Source organism: Python bivittatus, unplaced genomic scaffold (assembly GCF_059951505.1).
Source record: "Python bivittatus isolate LINGU-HERP-01145 unplaced genomic scaffold, Pbiv_v1 ctg000080_np1212, whole genome shotgun sequence".
NCBI lineage: Eukaryota > Metazoa > Chordata > Lepidosauria > Squamata > Pythonidae > Python > Python bivittatus.
The window spans coordinates 70672863-70696803 of NW_028277035.1; the positions used below are offsets into that span (position 1 = coordinate 70672863).

Below are 23941 nucleotides of genomic sequence, written 5' to 3' on the forward strand. Positions count from 1 at the left end.
CTGGGCCTCTATACTTTTTTTCCTCTGGACCATTCACTCCCTCTGAAGGAAAAACACCTTCTTTCTTTTGGCTGCTGCACTTCTCAGCTTACTGGTAGCTGCAGAGCTCCAAAAATATACCTCTCCTCTCCTGCCCCACACTAGGTGAAGGTTGTTCTTTTATTGGCAACTCTGCCAGGCTGACACTGGGGGAAAGGCTCAGATAGGAGGGAAATGAAGGAGCACAGGTGCCTGTAATTTTCTCAGGTAGCCTGCTCTTTATTTATTTATTTGTTTGATTGATTGATTGATATAGCCACCCATCTCACATACATGACTCTGGGCAGTTTACAATAAAGTTGATAAAACAAAATACAAATATAAAATAAGAACACATAGCATCCAAGCATCATAAAATAACCACACTCTTCCACTCTAAACAAAGAAGCAAAAAGAGCTGAAGGGAGAGAAGGAAATTCAAAGCATTATCTTCTAATATCTTTTAGCCATCTAGCTGAAGGATTATGAAAGACTGAATGAAAATTAGCAGAGCAGTTGCTCATTCTCAGATTCCATGTGCCAGTCTGAACTGAACAACTCTAGTATGATGTTTGAAAGAATTAAAGTGAGATATTTTTTAACAGACCTCTGTGGGGAAGGATTTCCATGATATGACTCTAAGTCTGCTCTGACAAAAAGACAGAAAGGAAAACAAGGCCTCCTCAATCTGTGAGCTAAAATAATATTAGGCGATGGCCAATAGTATATCCCAGATGTAACTAGCTGCATACAAGCAGGACAGAAGATACAGATTATGCTGGTCTATGGCCATAATAAAGGTTTGATTTGAAGATACAGACAGAATGAGGAATGCTACTGGAACACAATAGTATGTTCACCTCCAGTCTCATCACAACTTCTATACTGAGTCAGTGTTGGAACTGTCCACAACAAACTTTGGACTGGATAATACAAGTAGTTCTGACCAAGGCTGGATAACTCAAGTAGAAATCTGAATGTCAATTCTCAAGCTTTAACCAGACATTTCAGAGCTTTAGTTTCCCTTTCCTCAGAATCTCAGTATAGAGATAAGCCATGGGTTTAGGAAGATTCAGGCATCACTCTAGAGTTGTTTTTTCCATAATATGTTCTTCCAGACACAATATTTCTCTTCTTTTTTCTATAGGAAAACAAGAAAACAGACACCAGTATTCTAATGTTAAAACCCATGTGTGTTTGACTTAGAATTACAGAACCAGAGCTGGAAAGAACCACTTAAACCACTGAGTCCTATTTTCAACGCAATACATCAATCCAAATAAAACACCCCAAACAAATAGATATCTAACCTCTCCCTGAATGCACCAGATAAAGGGGAGCCTACCAACTCTTTCCACTAGTGAAGTGCTTTTACTATTTTTGTCTAATATTTAATTGGAATCTGCCTTCCTGAAACTTGTGTTCATTATTTTGTGTCTTGCACTCTGGAACAATAAAGAACAAATCCTGATCTTCTGTGTGGCACTGGTTCAAGAATACATGAAGAATAACTAATTCTCTTGTGCCTTCCACCATCTTCTGAAGAAAAAAGCTGTCAGCAGGACACGTCCTTGAAGGGTTATGCTTGGCAGAGTTTGTCTCCAAGTAGATGTCAATGTAATTAAAGTCCCGCATCACTATGACAGGGCTCAAGGCAGAATGGTTGGCTGATGGAAGTTAGAGTTCAACTACACTGGGCTTTAAAAGGTCAAGATAAATAATTGTTCCTCTCTGTTGGTCAGAGTATAATGGGAAGACTATATGTTCAATTCTGGGTTCTACACTTTAAACAAGACATTGACAAACTAGAGCATGTACAATTACAGCAATCAAGAATGGTAAGGGGCATGGACAGAAAAATATATCAGGAAGAGTTGGAGGTATTTGGTATGTTTAGCTTGGAGAAGAGAAGACTGAAGGAGTGTCATGTAGAAGATGGGACAGAATTGTTCAAGGTTGTCTTAGATGATAGGATAAGGAACAATGAGCTTCCATGACAAGGAAGCAAATTTCAGGTGAACTTCCCTTTCCCTCCAAAAATCCTAACCATAAGGGCTGTGCAACAGTGGAATAAAGGACCTTCTGTGGAGGTAGTTAAAGAGGAACTGCATAGCCATCTCTTGGAGATCTAAGTAAGAAATTAAATAAGTTTAATATTGTAACCACAGGTCATAACATAGGAATGCCATAAAATACAATCAAATAACAATAAAATAGTGAAATTATAAAATAGAGTAATAGAAGTATTAGATGTAAAGGTTACAACAAAATAAAGCCAAACCTACAGCTAAGAACCTAAGTATTTCTTTCTAAATTTAAATGACAGCAGAGCAAAAGTAGCAACTTGGTTGCTGACAGTTGGAAACACATCTGCAAGAAGACAGTTCAATTTTTCAAGGTCGGAGTCCTTAAGTTCATCTATTAATAATTTGGCCCTGATCTCATTGCAAATGGGCAGTGGAGGACATAATGGATAACATCTTCCACTTTACCAACACCACAAGGACAGAGGCGTTTTCCAACAGGGCGCTTACAAAATCTCCCTTCGAGATATGTGGCGGGCATGGTCTGCAGGCAAAGGGATGTTAAAGCCCTTCTTAGTGAAGTACTGGTTAAGTTAACCAGGTACTGGGAGAGGCTTCTATGCTTTTTATAATGATGATACCAAGATGAAAATTTGGATGATTGTATTACAGTGGAATCTTTATTAGCATCCTTTTCAAAAAGTCAATCTCTAATATTTCCTCTATTCCAAGATCTAGGTTCTCCCAAAAGTGGCAGGGAATACATTTGTAGAAAGGGCAACAAAAGTAGCCCATTGATTCCCAGCTGTGTCATGGAGAAAACAGAGTTTGGCAAGATGGGATTCTTGAAGGCTTTCTAGTTTCTTATAGTGCCCGAACAATGCAAGATGTATTCTAACAGACAGAAGATAGCCCTAACTCCATCCTTAAAGAGGCAGTGGGGTGCCCTGGGGGAGGTCCAAGATCTTCCTTATGAAGTTATTTTGGGCTACTTCCAATTGGACAGTGACCTTCTCATCCCACCCCCTGATCTTAGCCCCATACAGCATCTGTGCAACAATGGAACAAATGACCTTCTATGGAGGTATTTAAACAGGGCTGGATAACCATCTATTGGAGATGTTGCAGCAGTGACTTCCTGCACTGGACAGGATTAGACAAGAGGATTGCCAATATCCCTTCCAATCCTAACATTCTGTGATTTTTTTTTAATTACTAAACTATTTTATTTAAATAGTATTGAAATATGAAAATTTAATATTAATTTAAATAAATCTAAAATATTATTAGTAAACTTTATAGGGTTATGTGGGTATGTGATGTACATAAAAAAACAGGCAGTGCTTTGTTGCACTGTCATGGCTGCCTTCTTGACTTTTTTGACCACACCCTGTGGATACCCCTGCTAGTAATATATTAGTGAGTTATTAACATTTGCTGACTGCCATTTCTCACACTCTTTCACCCAACTCAGATTCCAGGAAAAGGATATAGATAGCCGGTAACAGGGTTCTCAGACACATTTCTGTCTTGGTCCTGCTGTTCGTAGAAAGCAAACAATCCATTCCTTTCCTTAAAGTGCTCATGCAAGACATAATTTAGGCAGCACCATCCAGATTGAAACTGACTTTTCTGCCCTCAGAACTTAATCTGCATTTAATAATAGAACTTAGCTCTGATGTATAAAAATGCCCATGTAAAGGAACATTTCTGCATTTGTGGAACAGATACATCTATTTCCTACAGTTCCCCTGAAATCAGAGCCATGGATTTTCTGTTTCTGTCTTTGGGTAACAAGACGACCATGGGGACCCTGTACAAGCCAGCAATGATTGGTGATGAGTGGCACAGGTCTGCAGGGAGAAGGTAGCATTATATGCACTTATGAAAAGCCATAAACCATGGTGAACTTATCATCTGACCACGCACATACAGACTGAGTCAGGGTAAGTGCCCTAACAGAAAATAATAAAAGTTTTAAAAGACAAGATAATGCATATCATGAATCAGACTAAATCTCTGATAGTAAAATAACCATTTATTACCAGAAACATTTATGCAAGTGACTATAGAAGGTATTGGCTTAAATGCCCCCCCCCACTTTTTTTAATGTATCAGTATGCTACATAGTTTTTCCTTCGGAGTACAAATAAGTGAAAAAGTATATATAATTTTATTCAGCTTCAAAATACAGAGCTTGTAAGAATAGACAATAACGTTATTAAACCATTACAGAAGCTTCTAGTGCTATACGCCAATCTTCTACATCCACAGGCTGTTAACAAGGCAACCCATTAGCTGTGCAGACATACGTAAGAAATTATACGTGTTGACTGATACCCATATTTGTCTAACTCCTAGGAAACCAGATAACTGTCTTATCTCAGAGCAAGTTACATCCTGTAAATAAATATCAATATAGTTGCACATAAGAAGAAGGAAGTGAGAGAATGAAGAAACTAGATGCTGTGGAAAGCCAAAGGCTCCAGTTGTACAAAAGAGAGAATTTCAGCTAGAGTATCATCTCTCACCCTCTTAACATGAAAAGCTTCATCTCCTCACTTCTATACCTTATTAAAGAATGACTTAATTCCTTATATCAGACTACTCTGTCCCCCAAAGAATTCTCCCTCCCCTATGGTTTGTATCTTGGTTTTTATGATATTTATTAATGTGGATTTTATATTTTCCATGTTGTTTTTATATTTTTTTTTATCTGATTGTTGTATGCCACCCAGAGTCACTTTTGGTGAGATGGGCAGCTATATAAATTTGCTTAATCAAGCAATCAATCAATTATGAACTGAGAGAACAGAGAGAAGTATGAAGTCAGAGCCAAAAGAAGAGTTTATCTTACAGTTTTCTGAAATTATAGCAAATAGATTATTAATTTTAATAAATAAAAATATTCACCTTGTTCCAAAATTAGATCACAGACAAAGGAGAATTATTCTGAGCATACAGATAAGCAAAACACAGTGCATAGTGCCAATGGCAATTACGTTTATTACTTGGGGAAAAAACACATTAAATATAGTTCATTTCCTTCGTTGATGAGTGCTAACATATAACCTCTTTCAGAGTTTTCTAATTTTAATGTCCTATACAAATAAGTACATTTCACCATGAGTTTTTTAATGTTTGGGGGGATTGCTCACATTAAATACTATTTTGATTTTTTTAAAAAAATACTGGGGATTCAGGACTACTAATATAACATGTTTAGATATGTTATGAGGCTGCATGCCATTTTAGCCATTTGAGCATTAGTCTAATTATCTTTTCCCACATGCTTGATCTCTTCTTGAACAGCAACTATGAGCTACTGGGTATTGCATAAGAGTTTGAGAAATATTCATACACAGGCTAAGCAGTGGTTTAGAGTTAAACACAGCAGTCTTGATTAAAGAACTTTTTTCCAGCAAAAGCATCAAATGAAACTTCAAATGAATTGTAGTTTAATAAAACTACCAAAGAATACTAAATCAGTTTTACTCACACAAAGGAGGCAATTATTAATACCTATGTGATCACAATGGCCTATTTATTAATATTTGAAGATCCTGAGAAGCCATTCACAATTCTATTTAACTTCTCTCTTTATTATCTCATAGCTATTTCTTATAGCGGATAAAGCAGCTGCAACTTCAGTAACGATTTCCTTCCTGTCTCCTCAATATAAGGTTCTCACTTCCCCATAACTTTCTTCATCTATTCATTTTCAGTTCTCAATTGCTTCAGTTCTTCTTTACAATAAGTAGCAAAGCTGCCTGCAGAGAAGTATAATTCAATAATTTAGATATGTTTAACAAATGGCATATTGCATGTTGGAGTTGTCCACACCCTTGTAAAGGGTACACAAAAATATGTAAACAAATAAATAACGACTCCTTTGAGTCAAGCCCAATTCCAGATGACTACTTGAATACATCTATGTAGATGTATTGGCAATAATGTAGAAATGGTTTGCCATCTTCTTCTTTTGGAATGTTACTTTGACTTTCCCAATCTCGCTAACACTCCTGGAATACTCCCAATCTCATAGTAACAAGAATCTACCCTTCTTCTCTTCAGAGTTCAGCCAAGGTAGGTGCTACCATCTGCTGACACAGAGAATACTACAGTCATCAACGACTAGCTTTTTCATTAAAGCTTTCTTATCAGTTGTTAATCAAAACTGTTTCTGAGCACACACATGCAGCGCCTCATGAACAGAGAAGACTCCAGGCCTATATGTGATATTAAAGCCTCAGTTTCCCATCGTGGATACATATGCTCTGAGATAAAAATGCAAGCTCTTCCTATGTCCAAAGGAACTTGCCCTTTTGTCCATAATGCTTCATTTCTGAGAATTTGGTGACCATAATGCTTCATGTTTGTAAATGTATGTTCTATGCATTTGCAGTAGCACATCTCTTATGGCTTGTAGAGTCTTCAAATGTGGTAGTACAGTAGCACTCTGGAACGGGAAATTGTATTACATGCTCTTTGTATAAGAGGTACTTGGGAATGGGAAATTGTATTACACCTTATATGTTCTATATTTACATATGTGCATAAACATTTTAGATTGTCCACTTGGCCAACTTCTATTGAATTTAACCAAAAATTGCTGCTGCTGCTGTTTTTTAAGGTCCTGGGTAACATATACCTTGTTATATTTGAGATTTTATTCTGCTGAAGAAATGTACATGCCAGAAAGTAAATGCTGTTGGCTTCCAAAAAGATTATGAAAAATAAATCATTACCTCCGTGTAACTTATGTCTTGGTTTAATATTTAAATCATGATCCACTGAACTCATTGCCAAAAAAGCAACATAGAAATATAAGAAAAACAATCATTAGATGCCGCCCCTCTTTCTGAAATTAGCATGCAATAGTCTCTTGGTTTGAGGCCATCTGTAAAAAAGTGTTTTGCATTAGCTTTGTTGCTTATCTCATCCCTTTTTATTATCTAATTACTTTCAGGGGAATCACTGCCAAGTTCCTTATCAAAATTTAACATTTTACATGATTTTATTGCCTTCTATAAGCATACAAAGAATAAACTACATTTCTAAAGGAAAGTTAGTAGATAATATAGTATAAACTATATATACACTATATAAATCATCTCTCAAAAGTACCTCTTATACAAAGTACATTTGTATATACATATTCTGTCATATTTAAAAATCAAATCTTTCTCTCCCCTTTCCTGGCTTCACTTACTTTGAAGTCTTAAACTTTTATGGAAACCCGGCAGTTTCAGAATCTAGTCTGCACGTCTAGATGGAACCTGAAACCAAATCTTCGTATGAGAATAACCTATGGTGAGCATCCATATCAGTGTTTGTCCTACCATTCCCACCATAGCCATGAGGAAAATATCAGAAGTTTTGACAGAACTGTACTTAATTTCATGTTAACTATATGATTTGTTTAAACAAGCCAGCTTCATAATCTACAGTTTGAAACTGGCTCATTGCAAACGAAGAATAAATTATGTTATCTATAATTTGGCAGGTTCAGATGATATTAGTAAGGAATGGGCAATGAAGACTGAAAATTGTATTGGAGAAGAGGGGTAATGTATCAGCCCAAGCCTCCCTGTTGTATGTATTCATCATCTGTTCATAATATGAAGTCCACCCAGAGCCAATGGCTGAGTTCAAATATCACACTAAGTCACAATGTACTTTGTTTAGTTTTGACATAGTCTAATGAAGCACAACTATTATGGTACATAAACAATGTTTTTTGATTCAACATAAAAACCAGGCCATTCTGTCTTGCTCAGCAAATTAAGATTAAAATAAACTATAGCTTAGCGTGATTTGAGATGGGAAATCACCGAACAATTTTAAAACAAAATTCATACTCATTACCAAAATCATAAGTGTGGGCATTTAAAATTCTACATTTAATATAAATGAATGGCATAGGGTCTGGGTACTTGAGGGACCGCCTATCTCCCATAGTATCTGCCTAGACAGTTCAATCTAGGAGAGTTCTTTCCATTAACTAATGCCATCTATTGGGATCCCGGAAGCATGCCTTCTCCATAATAGCACCTCTGGAATGAGGTTCTGCCAGAGATCTGGATGGCCTCCACCCTGGCGGTCTCTTGGAAAGCCTTGAAGACATGGATCTTTCCCCAGGCCTTTGGTGAGGGTGACTGAAGCATGAGGGTGACTGAACTGGGTAATGGGGGTTTCCTTGGTTGTTGCCCGGTATTTGTCATCTTTTGTTCTTTGTTTTTATTACTGTATTATTTTATTTTTCTGAGTGTTTTTATCTATAAACTGCCCAGAGTCACTGGGAGTCAGGTAGTGTAAAAAATTAAATAAATAAATAAATTCCTTCCATATATTCAGTTCCAAGTTTACTGGAGAAGATTGCTAATAATTAGTATCAATTCTACCAAATAACAGATTTGTTTCAAGTTCATAATGTGCCACAACCCCCCACTGTCCATCATCTTCATTATTCTCACTATCAAGGACCCCTCTTAAACATTGTCCTTCATTCCCAGTTGTTCACCCAGACAATAAAGCTATAGAGCTCCATTCTCTGATACCCCTTCAAGACTGTCCTCAAGAGCATCAAAGATGAAGGTAAGTAAGAGGGTGAAGGTTTTTAAGGAAAGTATTTAGATTTGGCTGAAATGTATTCACTCACCTGGGAAACTTCTTAACCCAGGATTTATAGCTGTAGGGGGAAAAAAGAGATACCCAGTACTGTTAAACGCTGGATGACGGCATAGACTACTAGATGACTAGTCCCGTATTTCTCACACAACAGCTCATTAAATATATTCTATATAGCATAAGAAGGTGGCTGATCTTACCCCAAAGTGCTGATAAATCCATTTGTTGAACCCTCTGCATATAAAGAACAAATGTCTCCAATGTGCAAAAAACTTGACATCTTGTCAGACATCTGGGGCTTGGTGGCTCTAGAAGGAGGGAAGAGGAACTTGTTAATATTTACTGGTTCAGCAACGACGTTTGTCACAGTGGCTGAAGTTCATGGAAAGTTTGCCACCAATGTAAATTCATGTGAGTTACAGACAATCATAGAGAAATGTCAAGTGAACACTTAGCTGAATCTAAGCAAAGCCACCAAAAAGCTGCTACTGGTTCTCATTAGTTTCAACAGGCCTTAACTCATGAGTAACTTTAATACTAATTTAAATAGGAGAAAAGTATAGCAAATTTAATTAGAATTGTTCTACTATATACAATAGTTAGTATTAAGTTTTGAATAATATTTCCAGTTTAAAAAAAAAATCAAAGTCTTTGAAATTTTGAAACCATGCTAGGGGGTTATTTGTATTTTTTCTTTTCAAAAGAATTAAAATTGGGGCAATTTTGAAGTGTACAAATTACTTACCCTCTTATCAAATATAAACATATTTTACTGATTTAACAATATCTAAGTTATAGTAAATATATTTATTAGTTATACCATAGAAAAACACAAATATTTTATTTTTGCCTAATTTTCATAGAGCAAAAGCAACGATACTAATATACAAGATATTACCAACGGCTGCACTTTATACTAGCTAAAGATGCCTATCTTCATCTTTATTATCTGTAAAGTAAAAAAAATTGAAAATAGGAACACCAAATGAATGGTAAATAAAACAAAGGATTTCATTTAGGCAGGATGAAGGGTCAGCACCATAGCTGGATACCCATTAAGCATTTTAGAAGTCTGGAAACAGGATGTGTTCCTTTGCATTCTCTAATTGTACAGATTAAAATAGTTTAGGTAAACTAAATATATTACCTATTTTGAGAGAGTAAAAGTACATGTTGAAGGACCTTTTATTAATTTCAAAAGAGAAAATATTTTATACAACCTTGGTCTCAATGTTCACCCAAATTTCCAATTGGACAAATTAATAGTTCTCTCTTTAATGGAGAGGAATGTTATGGTTCCACTTCCATTCCTGCTCTTCACATCAAATGTTTAGCAACTAACATTCCTGCAATGCATATGTAGAAAGAAGGTTCCTAACTAAGGCTACTGGATCTCAAGGTCTGAAAAAGATGATTCATTTGCATATAAATATAAATAGTATTTTAGCCTTTATGTCCTGACATTCTCCACCATATCTTTGGTTGGGTTTATTATTTCTTGGGTAGTACTCTTTTAAAAAAACAAAGCAAAACCTATTATTTTTATAACAAATAATACAACAAACAGCCCTAAGTGACTGTTTGAAGCTATGTAAGGAAAGAGGAGCCTTACACAAAAAGAGAGCAAACAGTAACCTATGTCACTGAAATGTTTGACACAATGATATGTTAAAGCCTCAATATAAAATAACATTTCAAAACAAATGTAAAATAACATCAGTCCTTTTCAAGTTCTTCATGCTGTGCCCATGCATATTACTCATTGCAGTTAATCTTTCTGAATAGTTAAGATTATTCAGCAAACACGCATGGATGTTTTTGCAAATGGATGGTTTTCCCTGCTCATTCTATTATACTCCTATAAAACTCCCTCATTTAATTTTATCCTTGAAATTGAATACCAGAAGATTATGACACTGATTATTTTGGTTATAATTACTGCTATGAGGTAGGGAAAAATTACCAAAGAAACCAGGAGAAAGGAGAGTTTAAATGGACAAGAACTGAGTCCAAATGGGGGAGAGACACCCTCTTCTCAGCATCAAGAAAGATGGCAACCTTCCCAGGTAGACCAGACAGGAAATACAACCAAATGAACTAATTCTACCCTATTGTAAGGCTACATTAACAGAATCTTGGAAGTCTCAAAGTACAAATCTCCCACCATATCTTTTACTGCTTGAGAAGTTAGGAAGGTTCCTTTCTGAGTCTCTTTCTCTTCCCATTATGCAGCTGCAGGCTATGTCCTCTCTTATCTGATTGCTCCCAGGCAGCATCTCTTCCCTCTGTCTCCCAAGGTTATTCCCACATACCATACAAGAGATGACCTTCTGTCATCTCATCAACTCATAGACTTCCTCTTACACTCTTTCCCACTGTGCCAGCAAGTGGAATTAACCTCAGTGTACTAGCACCCCAGGCCATACATTTTATATCACATCTAATTAAAACATCTGCCTGGTTTTCTACTGTCTTTCATGCCAGCTACTTGACAAAAATGTGTGAAAGTGTTTCACATAGCAGTTTGTGTGGCCCAGCTTGGCACTAAGTAGTTCTGGAATCTGGCTGGAATCTAACCCTAATCCTAGCACCTATGAAATCCAGCAAATGCTTTGTTCTAAGGATAATAGGAAATCTATTGTATTTCTAACACTGAGTTTGTTTAGACATCTTTGGACAATATTGAATAGAAAATTAAAATTTGCTCCTTAGTCACATGAAAAATTGACTCTGGAATAATCCTTATTTAAAAATGGCAAGTTTTTTTTTTTTTTTTTTTAAAGCGTGGGCAGAAAATGGGACAGCTCCTGTAATTGTCTCATATTATTTTTAAAACCTCTGAAAGATTAAAAAAATATATAATTTACCCAAAATAGCTGAATGGCAATACATCCAGTTAAAGGAGCTTCTAAATGGTTATATATTCTATGTGGAATCAGGTTCTTGGAAGGCAGTTAAGATTTAATGATATGAATGTATTGCTGTATTATTTCAAAAATCTGGAATATGTCAATTTATGATGAATTTGGATTTACTGTGCTTGGACTGTTCCCAAAAGATCATCACATGTTCGGGAAAGACTGTTATGTACCAGACACCAAAGGTTGGCTTGATGAAATGTGTCACCTCTCAGACTTTAATTAGTTCTTTATTATTATAAAGACTGGACAATATGATTCTTTGTAGTCCACATTCAATCATGAACTGTATATAAACAGGATTCTTACATAGACATAATTATTGTTGTATTTATAATGTTGTATTTGATTTAACCTTTTTGTTGTTGTTGTTCTATTTGGCTTATCAAGCAGAACAGGAAGGACAATAAGGAGCACATGTGTCACAGAGTGGGATTTGCAAGCTCAGGGAGAGCCAGGAGCCTGGCTTGACTGTCCTCTGGGCTTTACAGATAGACCACCTGTCTATGCAGAGAGGGAAAAATGCAGGTTAGCATCTTAGCTGTAATTGTATTTAAAATACTGGGACAAAAAAGGTAATTTCTACTGTTTCCTTTTTATCAGAACTAGATGTGCATAACTATGGCTTATGGGGGCAGGGGAGTTCTCACATTTTTATGTAGGCATATATTTACTTAATTCAGGAGGACTCTGGCCACAGAACTGTATTACATCAAATATGTTCTAATAAATGTTGCTAGTAAATTTAGGATTCTGATTGATGCGTCTTAAGTAGTAAAGCCCTGAAAACTGTTTTAATTATCAAACTGTGTACCATATCAACAATATTACAAAGTTGGGAGAAATGCTTCTATAAGGGAAAGAAATTCTCTTTAAGCACCTACACTTTCATTGTCCACACTCAAGAGGGATAACAAGCTATTTCTTCTTATAACTTCAATTCTCCAAGTAAAAATAACCAGGCCTAAATTTTCTAACCTTTTATTATTAAGAAATGTCACTCAGCTCAAAGGGATTTTTTTTTTGCCTTATATTCTGAAATCACTGCATTTCAAGGGTTTCAATTTAACTTATTAAATTAATAAAAGCAGGTTCCTAAATTTATGATATCAAGATAATGAAAAAGCTCGATCTTTTTGAGATGTTAGTGGTTCACAGCACAACAAAATTAGAGAATCTCTATCTTATTGGTGTTGTATTCTGTTTTTTTATATACTTGTTGAAATAATCAAACATACTGTATCTTTAAAAATTTTTATTAAAACATGGTATGTCCTGGGGGGGACGCGGTGGCACAGCGGCTTAATGACGCTGAAAGTTGCCGGCCAGAAATGGTTGACACTTCAGTGGTTCAAGCCCAGCTCCGCACAGCAGAGCGAGCTCCTGCTTCCTCCTCAGCTCCTGCCAACCCAGCAGCTCGAAAACGTACATGAGTAGATAAATGGGGACTCTCACCCCAGTGGGAGGAAAATGCTGGCAGCGCCTTGCAAAAAGGAGACGGGAGCAGTTGCCGGTAGCGTGGAAACTGCGCACGCCCAAAAAAGGCACGAAGCAACGGAAACCCCACCTCCTGCGCTCGCCAGCTGGGCTCTGCTCTAGGAAGGAGGCACTGGCAAACCAATTCCGAAACACCTTGCCTTGAAAACTGCAGGGACTCGTCCAGACAGTCACCGCAGAATTGGTAACAATTGAGTGTGGATAAAAAAAATAATAAATGTCCTGATTATTAGCTACTTCAATATTTCTAATTTTGAAAGGCTAATATGATAAATATCAAAACCAACTCTTTTCTTATTTAGATTATATAAATAACTTTATCCAGGATGTTTCTTTTTTTTTATTTATTCATTTTTGCATCATTTCTTAATACAAAGAATCCCAAATTTGTTTCTGCCCCAACTGCTGTAGGGACTTTTTCTCACATTATAATAATGATGTTCAACAAGAACAACAAAATGAAGCCCAAGCAGAACCTTCAGCTGACCATATGTGAGTTTCAGTAAGGCCTGTCAGCATGGTTTTGCACAGCATCACACTGTTCTTGCTTTCCGAAGTATTATTAAATAAGTCCTTCCCTCGTGTTTCTTTTTTGCAAAGCTAGCACTGAAGCAGCAGGAAGACAGGGCTTCCATTTCACTGTTTTCACAAGAACAGATAAACACTTATCAACAATAGCAACTGTTAAAACTCATTATCTCAGTAGAGACTTTTACAAAGAAATATAATCCATAGAATGTAAAAGGTATTATTTAAAAAGGGGTAGTTGTTAAACCATTACTGTGCAGAAAAGATAAACACACTGCAGGTACACCCACATATGAATAATGTGGCCATAGGAACAGAACTACTTAAATGGATCTTCCCCATACCCAGTCAGCAGCATTCTGGAGAAATATCTTGTCACAAGAAAACAAAATGCAGTTTCATCCACCCATGTGGATACACCATTTATGTATGTTTCCTTTATATGCAGTTCCTATACCACTAGCAGTACTTGTGAACGTTTGCCTGGTTTCAATCTCAGTAAAAAGTGCACACTTACTCAGAGAACAAGTCTGGTTGCACCTTCTCTAACAAATTCCGCTAAAAGACAGACTTTTATGAACGAGAACAGCAGAGCTACTGTAAATTAGTTAAGTTTTATTAACATAGCATCAGTGAATGGAGACTATGGTAGCAGTAAACTCTGATACATTTATTGCAGTATAGACCCAACTTTCAATCCTTTTACTTTGTTCTTGAAAACTGTTTAACAATATCAACTTTACAGTCACAAAGAAAGTATTCAGATGAATGGATTCTGGAGCCTCAAAATGAAAGAAACAGATTTGGCTATTGTTATTGGTAAATCAACATTTTGTACGTTGGTCTTTAAAAAGCTCTGCTTAGTCATTTTCATTCTTTGAGGCTGCAAATGTGACAAATGGATTTGAGGAACAAGTTGGCAGTTTTTCAAGAATGTGGTCAGCGCTCCTCCCCTCCCATCCAACTAGAACTCAAACAGTCATGCGGACATGAAAGCTATCTCTGCCTGTTTGGGCTCATAGTTTCAGCGGCAAAACATTTTGCACTTCCTGAAAAATATAGTCTTCAAACTATAAATGGGGAAGTGACCTCATTTCACTGAGTACTAACTCATTTACGCTAAAAAGGAAAGAAAAGCTTATTAAGCCTGATGGGGGATCAAGGATGGACAGCGGTTAAAAAACTTTTGACATCATTCCAAAACTAACATTTGCTTGTAATCCACTTTAACTCCTGCTGTATCCAAAGACTCTCAGAACTAGAGAAACCAAACCATGGGATACTAGTCTAGTAACCTACAACATACGGCTATTGCTAGAGGACGATGTTAGTTACATGGTGCTAGATCTACTTTAACTGCATCTCTGCATCCAACATGTAACAATCATCTCAAAAATTCAATGGGATGGTTCAAAAGAACTCCCTTATCAGGATTCCAGAAAATGAATGTCGGGCCTGAAGATGAGTCAAGTCTAGTGCTAGAGTAAGTGATTGAATGTGTAGTTAACATGAATGACCAGCTATAGTATTGCTTGGTTTGGATGACCTTGCTTTAAGTGGCACCTTCTTTCTGATTCTGGGACTATCCAAATTTGTTAAATGAAACTTACATGCTGGCCTATATTTGATCTGGTGTTATGAGTGCAATACTTAAGCTGTTTGTTAACCATGCCCACCTGCTTCCTCTCCCTGATCATCCCAGCATCAGTATCTCCCTCTCCTTTCAATTTGCTACTGTTGTCACCATGCCTGAATTCAAGGTGGCATAACCCAACAGTCCACACTTATCCATTCCTTCCTCCAATTATCTCAATGCTTTCCCAGCCCTTACCATCCTCTTGGTGGCACTGTGAACTGCATGCCATCACTGGCTTGGCCTTTTTCCCACTGTCTCCCATCTTGTAACATCTGTGTCCAGAATACACATGTACTGAGGCTCTAGCATGCATATTCCAGAGCTAGTCAGAACATATGTGCTTTGGTCCACACATGGACTGCCCTAGCCTGCTATTCCATACATGAAACTGTCATTACATGCTTTGCATATTCCTCAACATCCATGAACTACAAACAAATAATACTTTGCGCATATTGTCAGCCCCTCTAGGTAGGCCAGACCAGGAAATCAACTCCACAGGTAGGCTAAAACTACTTTTATGGAGATTGGCTATAACAACAGAATCTTGCAAGTCTGATTGTTCTGTACCTCCTCCTCCTCGTTATAGTTCAACGAATTAGGGAAGCATCTGTCTGAGCTGCTTCCAAATGTTATCTCATTGTGGACTTAAAAAATGCTTCAGCTTCTTTTGCCTAGGCAATGGATCCTGCATAACTCCGTCAAGGTCATCTTCCTTACTCCCTACACATATATACCAAAAACTGAAGGTCAATAGGATATTTACTATTTCCTAGTAAGCTATAAGTAAAAGGTTTTAATCATTATACATAAAGGAAAGGAAGACTGAGGAAGCCAGGATCTTGTATCTAGTCACCCTTATGATCTAAATCACATCCTTGGGCTGACTAAATTGTTTGAAAGGTGGGACTTGGCTTATTCTACATAACATTTTGCAAAATCTGCATCTGAAGAATGTAAAGAATATATTCTGAGAGGCAGCATAATGTAGTCTCTAAGCTGTTGGCTTAGGATGGAGAGACGGTTCTAGTCCTCCTTCAGCCCACTAGGTGACTTTGGGCTAGTAATTTTCAACTTTCCTCATAGGGTTGCTATTGTAAAAAAAACAGCAAAAATTAGTGCCATACATGATGCCTTGAGATTCTGAAGAAAAGGCAGATATAAATGTCACAACTAGACAAATTATAAAAGAACATCAGCCACACCATTACAGAAAGAACCCCTAGTGCAGTTTTACTTTAAAATAATTTTCTTTTCTTCCTCCCAAATAAATGACCTTCAGAGAATGCAGGAGGTCACATTTACTCATTTCCGTTAAAGGCAATAACATATTTCTTGGCATATTAAAAGAAGTTGATTCTTGGGAAAAATAAACATTAGAATTGCACTTCAGAAATAATATAAATTTGCAACTTGATCAGCTAAATTAATGTATTATCTATCATAGTGCTTCATCTAGCTATCAACTTGTAGGAGGCTACTTTTTACAGTAAAAATATAGATTATTCCATCACATTAAGAAATTAAAAATAGCAATAATTCTAAAGGTTTCCAATGCAATGTACTAAAAGGTGATACAATTAAATATCTACTGCATTTGAAGATATTTAGAATTATTATACAGTATTGATTTATATGTTTCTGCCCACATAGTCAAATCCAAAAGATACTCTGATTTTCAGTTGAAGGGCTTGTTAGATGTTATGCTTCGATTTTGTATTAATCAATTTATTTATATCACCCTTGATATAAATAAAATTGTTTATAACAATGATTTATGTTGCCCTGTGAACATTGCAGACTTATCTCATACAACTAGAGTTTGATTTTGTTTTGCTTTTTACTATACTAAAATCATTATGAAACTGCACTGAACTTAGCACCAAAAAGCTTATAGTTTCAAAAATAAGTCTTTTTTCACACATGCAAACCTAATCTCAGAAAGTTAGATAGATGGGAATGTGCAAATATTACTCTCACTACAGTAGTCAAAATTCTATCTACATTGCTTATTGCTATTCTTAGGATCCAGAGATTTTTGCAAAATAAACGAACTACATGTACAGAAGTTACAACAGTAATTTTACATGGAGTAGGATTCTTGGAAAGTATTCAAGCACATATTATAGAAGTCATGATAATGATTATATTGTTTTGGTATGGTAGCATTGTCAAGAGACTAATTTTATCAGCATAGTTAATAGAAGACAACTAGATCACTACTGGACCCCATACTGATGGATGACCACAACCAGTAGCCTTACGTAGATCTTAAACAGAAGGGGCAAGAGCACTGAGTCCTGAAGAACCCCACAAGTTCAACTCACAACTCACCTTTCCCTCCTCATTGCCATCAATGCCAACTGGAGCCACCCATAGAGAACAGAGGAGAACCACTGCAACACGGTGCTCCCCACCCCCAAACCCTGTATGATCAATGGCTTCAAAAGTTCTGAGGGATCACACAGAGAAAAAACAATGATTAACTTTAATGCCAGTTGGAAGCCCCTTTTGGACTTTTTGCAGGAGACAGAAAAAAAAATGAAATTATGATAAATGGATTTGATGATTAGTTAAATTAATGTTATACAAAATATGTATGTTAAGATGTAGTTTTAGAGTAAGAAGTTATTATATGATTTATCTATATCTGCTGTATAAGAACTCGGAAGTAATTCTTTTTGTAATTTTTCCTTTTTTTCCTTTACTTTCCATCACTTCTGTATTTCTAACTCTCTAGTTCTCTACTTCTCTCTCTGATTATTCTCGTTTACTTTTATCTTTATGCTTTTTTATAACTTAATAAAGTTCTTATTAAAAAAAAAAGTTCTGAGGGACCAAGGAGAACTAGAACAGTCACACCACCCCCATCCCACCAGAGGTCATTGACAAGCACAATCAGTTGTCTCATTACTATACTCAGGTCTGAAACCCAACTGAAATGGATCGAGGACCCTCTGGAGCTTTAGCCCAACCACTTTCTCAATCACCTTCCCTAAAAAGGGAAAGTTGGAGACTGGACAGAGTTGTCCAAATACGATTATAATCATATGCTCTAACCAATCTTTCAAAGAAACAGTTGAAATTGGGACAATCTCAGAATTAAGTTCATAGCAACATTTTGCATCAGGTACTCTATTTCACCCATAGAAAATAAATTTCAGTTATATTAAGTGCCTCACTCAAAATAGGAAATTACTATCACTTCAATTATAGTTCCTAACTGTTCTTAGCTATTGAATCTCAGCTAAGTGATGGGAGGGTTGGAAAAGCATTGATTGTTAGCTTTAGTGTAACATGAGATGCATCCATTGCTGACAGAATGTTTAAAATACCTTTAGACACTCATATGGTGAAAAAAACCCCAAAAACATTCCAGTTATGACTTAATCTGCTCTGTGACTGTAAGTGTGAGGCAAAAAAAATAAGATGGGGGGGAGTGAATAGAATATAGCATCCTGGAAGACCAACAGCTTTTAATAAATACAACCTGACTGACTGGATGGAACAGAGGACATGGTTGGCCATTGGAACTATGAATGAGAGTAGTTCTTCCTGAAGTATCTTGTAGCAAGTTTTCTGAAAAATGTTCTTCATAATCAGCTATAGTAACATTACAGAATCAACCCTCCAAAAATCAGACAAAACCAATACTCAGTTCACAGCATATAGCATTTATTCCTCATCTAAGGCTGTCTTCCTAAAAATTGTCATGGGATATCTTACTCACCATCCATGTACTGCAAGGGTGTACCTGCCTTTCCACTGAATGCTCCGTATTTTATAAGAGAGAAATGTGTGCCCTAATTTTGCAGAACTTAAAATACTAATTTTGCGCCTTACAACCTCAAGATGTACCAAAAAAAAAAAGGCCTTGTCAGCTTGGAGGTGGAAGTCCTGGGGGCCATAAAAGGAGTGCTGGCATATCTGTCAGGTTCAGCCCAAAGAACTCCACGAGACAGTACAGATACAGTTCTGTTGCGTTTATTAGCTTCTACCTCAAAGACAGAAATCTCTCCAGACTGAATCTAAACCTCCCAACCCAGCAACCCAAAACACCATGAATTCCTTAGGGTGGTGCCAGTCTCATCTTGTTAACCTTCCCATGGTCCTGTTGGTGGCTTAGGGAATGCTTATCTCCCCGAGCGCGGCCTTCATCAAACCATTCCATCACAATATCGCAGGCTTTGTTGATCTAACCTCAGAATTTTTGTTCTACTGTACATCAGTCAGATGCTTTTGGAGGAGACAACTGAAGAATAAAAGTAGTGACCTAATTTGTGTTCCTTTACCTTCTGACATTCAAAGGTACATTGCCTCTGTATATGGAAATTTCATTTAATCACCTTGATTTATAACATCATGTATACATTCACCTAAATAGTTAAAATCTATTCACGCTAGGGCCTCTGAAGAAATTCCTTGTGTCCATCATGAAGGAGAGAAGAGAAAAATAATTTTGTCAGAAACTCATCATATATCTGCATTTTAAAAACTTCTTAAGGATAACATCAAGGAGTGAAGATCTTTCAAGCATGGCGGTTGACTAAACGAGTTATTATACAACATTGGAAGGATTGTGGGAGGAGGAGAGCCATGTTATTCTATGGTGACAAAAAATCAGAACAGGTCCGTTAGAACCTTTTCTGACTAACACATTTTATTAAAAGGCTGAAGCTTTCGTGAGTTGCAGCTCGCCATCAGATACATAGGTAGATTGATAGTAGGATTTAAATTGGGTTAAGGTGGGGAGAAAAGTGGGGGAAAGGGAGGGGAAGATGGTAATGCAGATGCAGGTTACATATGAGACAGATTAAAAGTACCTTATTAATTAACACTTGTAATGTGTTAAATGTTTGCACTAATATTCGAATTAGTCTTATTAATAGTTCACTTATTTGACAAAGGGTCAAGGAAGGTGATTTTCGATCAATATGGTTAGTTTTTCTGGAGTTGTTTTGTTTTTAACATAATTTTTAGACATATGTCTCCCTTTTGTTTTTTAAAATTGCTTATCAGTTTTGGAGTTGTGTTAAACTTTCAGTGCTGTTGTATGTTTCATATTTTTCTTTCCTGGGTTAGTTTAGCATAATAAAACACACAAACAAACAAAAAAAGGATGAAGTCTTTGGAAATGCAGAAGTGTATGCATCCAAGTTTAGTTGCAAACTAACTACAAGGCAGCAATAGTAAAGTAAATCAAGATCACTCAAGACATCAGCTCCTTGACTGTAGAGTCGGGCAGCATATAAATTTAACAAACTATTATTATTACTATTAGAGCAATGGGGACAGTCGCTTACAGAACACATTTCTAGGGTGGCATGGTGAGCAATCTCTCCATGCATAGAAACATGTGATTATATCAACTCAGACAGAAATTGACCCATTACAGTTCTTTTGCAAATTTCTTTCCAAACTCTCCTACAAAATATTCTTAAAAGAGGTGACAGGAATGTCAAAAATCATATAAATGAAAATATTACATCCTGTCACTAAAGATGGTAGCACTGCTGTCATTATTCCAGTAAGACAAGGAACAGAAGGGGGTTCATATCTAAAATCATTTTTTCTTTTGGTCACGTTTTGAGTATACATTATCCACAAAAGGTTGACAGAGCCAGAGCACAGAATATTACCACCAATAAAAAGACTGATTTGGGGATTGAACGTGTGTTTTAATTTTAAAAAAATGTTATTGATTTTAACCTCCTTCCTTCTCCTACAATTCACATTTAAGGTTAATTTAAAACTGGAAAGAAAAGAAAGAAGACTCTGAGGTCTATCTGAAGAGTCACTGCAGGTGGGTGATTCGCAACCTGCAGCTGGCACAAAATGCAGGGGTCCTATGCAGACTAGAAATAACCTGCCCAATAGAGTAACATCAACATTGCAGGAGCTGCACCAATTGCCAGAAGATTTCTGACTCCAATTCAAGGTGCTCCTTTCTTCCTATAAACCCCTTCATGACAGAATAGAAATAAATAAATAAATAAATAAATAAATTGCAGATCCCTCGCTCCAGTTTGGTGTATAAATGGAAGGGGGGCCCAGAAGCAGGGCCATAATTTCTTACTATGGAACTGTAATGGTATGTGGGAATGACCTTGGGAGACAGGAGGAAGAGCTGCAGCTTAGACAACAGTCTGATAAACAAAATCTGAGTCCAAAGGAAGAGTGGAGGTAGAGTGTCTCAGAAGGGATCCTTCCTAGTTTTGGGGAGACTAAAAATAAAGGAGGGAAGAGGTACTTTCAGATTTGCAAGATTCTGTTACTGTAACCTTACAATAAAGGTAGGGTTAGTACTCATGCTTGGTGCTAAAGCATTAAAACAGAGCTCTTCCAATGGGCTTTCGATATGCTGTATGGGCTGCTGCATGACTAGAAACTGCTGCTAAGTTAGGGCTGGTTATTTAGGGTTGAGATGTTTGAAGTTATTATGCCAGGTTTCTATATTTCACTGTGCTGTATGTAAGCTACCTAAAACCTATAATGAATTGAGCAGCACACAAGCTTCTGTAATAAATAAGTAAATAAATAAGTAAACAAATTAATAACTGAGACCTACAATTTGGAAACCATTGCATAAAGTTAATCATTTGGATGCAGTGGCCAAAAGTTTTAGTGAATTACAGACATAACTTTATATGGAGAAATCAATCAAATACAAGAAAAAGCATATGCAACCAGACAGGATTACAGAGATATTAATATTGATTCAAGGAACCATTCACAGCACACAGCCTGCTATTAACAATGGTTATGTTAATTTATATCTGTGTATGTATGTATGTGTATGATTTTGTCAGTGACTGAAATAAAATAAACATGTTACTCTAATTAAAACTTTTTTCATAATTAAACAGCCCAGGTTTGTTAATTGTTATTCATAGGGCATCTCTTAAAAGGATACACCACATATAATGTATCTTATGACTATCCAAGAGTAATGATCATCACTCCCTAGATCATGTCCTAGAACAGCTTCAAAGATTCCTAGCAGTTTCTTACTTAATTCCAACAAGCAGAGTTGGAACATAAATAGGTCATTTATTTATGAGGCCTTAAGCTATTTGTATTGATTAATCAAGATCCAATGTAATGTAGTGGTTAACTTGCTGGACTTGAAGCAGGATGACCTAGGTTTAAGTCCTTTCTCAATTCTGGAACTCACAGGGTGACTTTGCCCCTCTCAGCCTAACCTCACCTTCAAGACTGGTATGGAGATAAAATTTGGGGAGACCCCCAAGTCATCTTCAACTCTCAGAGAAATGGTGAATATCATTTAAGTATATTGAGAGCAGTTTTCATCAAGAAATGTAATTTTCTCATCTTTTGATCAATGTTTTTTAAAGCATGCTTATAGTGAATCAATTATATATACATTATTTAAAATTAATGATGGAATTAAAAGGTCCACAGAAGGAAAACTGATAACTTATGAAAATAAAGGAAATGCTTTTCCTTTAACAATGCAATATACAATAGTTGATATGAGTTGCCTATCAATGTTTGAAGTAGGAGGGAGGAAGCAAACAAAACAGCAAGGAAGACAATTTTCAAGCAATATAATAAAATTTTTGCAGCTCTTCTCTTGATAACACAATTTTTCAGGGTCCTTTTTTCTCTTTTTTGAAGTTGCACTATTTTGTAAATACCACTGTATGTATGTGTACTTTTCTTCTATTAATTTAGCGTAAAAAAAATAAAAATACATTTCTCCAGATAAGTGAGGGCATACGGTAATTACAATTTTAAGTACCTCTATACTGTTTCACTGAAAACAGTAGAGCTTCTAATTAAATCATTGGTTTTCTTGTCTATAATAGGTCACCATTAAACCATGACCTTCAAATAGCAGTAATATATTATCTGTTGATGCTACGATAGCTCAGGATATAAAAGCTGGGTTAGAACCTTTCAACAGGATCCAATGCACAACAGGATCTTGCTTTGTTGAGACCAAATGGGAATAGTAATTAAGGTCCTATATTAGACTGACACGTAAGCTCAACATCAATTCAGGGAATTATGATCTGGAATCTTATTAACTCCATTAAAGCAATACTTCCCAACATAAAAGTCTCCCAACGTTGATGGGACACAATTTCCATTACCTACAATCATCTTGCCCATCCCGCAGGGGATATGGGAAATGTAGTCCAACACCTCTGAAAGCTGCCATAAAGCTGCAGTAAATATAGAAAGCACTTATTCATATTGCTGAGATAAAATGAAAAAAAGCAGGTGGGTTAAGCAGCAGTATGAAGGAGAGAAATAGCAAATTGCTGAGGAAGCAATCCTGCCAAAAAGTTTTTAATGATATTAAAAAGAAAAGACATGCCAAGAAAAAAAACAACAACCAAGAACAGCACAACTTATGCATTCATTTCCATATAAACCTGTACACTCATCTCTTGCCCTTCACTTATAACTAAAGACTAGCATTTTACTATGCTTGTCTCCTTCCAAAGCAATTTGAACCTACATTTAACGTAACATTAAACGCATTTATTTTCTGCTTACAAAACGATCCTTGCTAAAATTTCTGTTTGTTAAAACCCATCTGCCCTCCAACAGAGGAAAAATGCATCACACATGGTCTTAGAATTATTTTCTAATCTACATTGCCCGCTTCATTTTGCCCAACTGCATCCAATCCTTTTGCCTTCCCCAAAGCACCTCATTTT

General features: G+C 36.4%; 1 protein-coding gene across 4 annotated transcripts in view; it reads right to left on the reverse strand.

The window, feature by feature from the left end:
• Nucleotides 1-23941, reverse strand: part of ITPR1 (inositol 1,4,5-trisphosphate receptor type 1) — a 265258-nt gene that overhangs the window by 224343 nt on the left and 16974 nt on the right. For all 4 annotated transcript variants that reach the window (XR_015794923.1, XR_015794924.1, XM_088134326.1 and 1 more), the window contains exon 2: nt 8873-8980. Coding sequence is in view for 2 of the 4 variants with exons in the window: in XM_088134326.1 (XP_087990452.1) it covers nt 8873-8964 (92 nt within the window). In the remaining 2 variants the exon portion in view is untranslated. The remainder of the gene's footprint in view (nt 1-8872; nt 8981-23941) is intronic.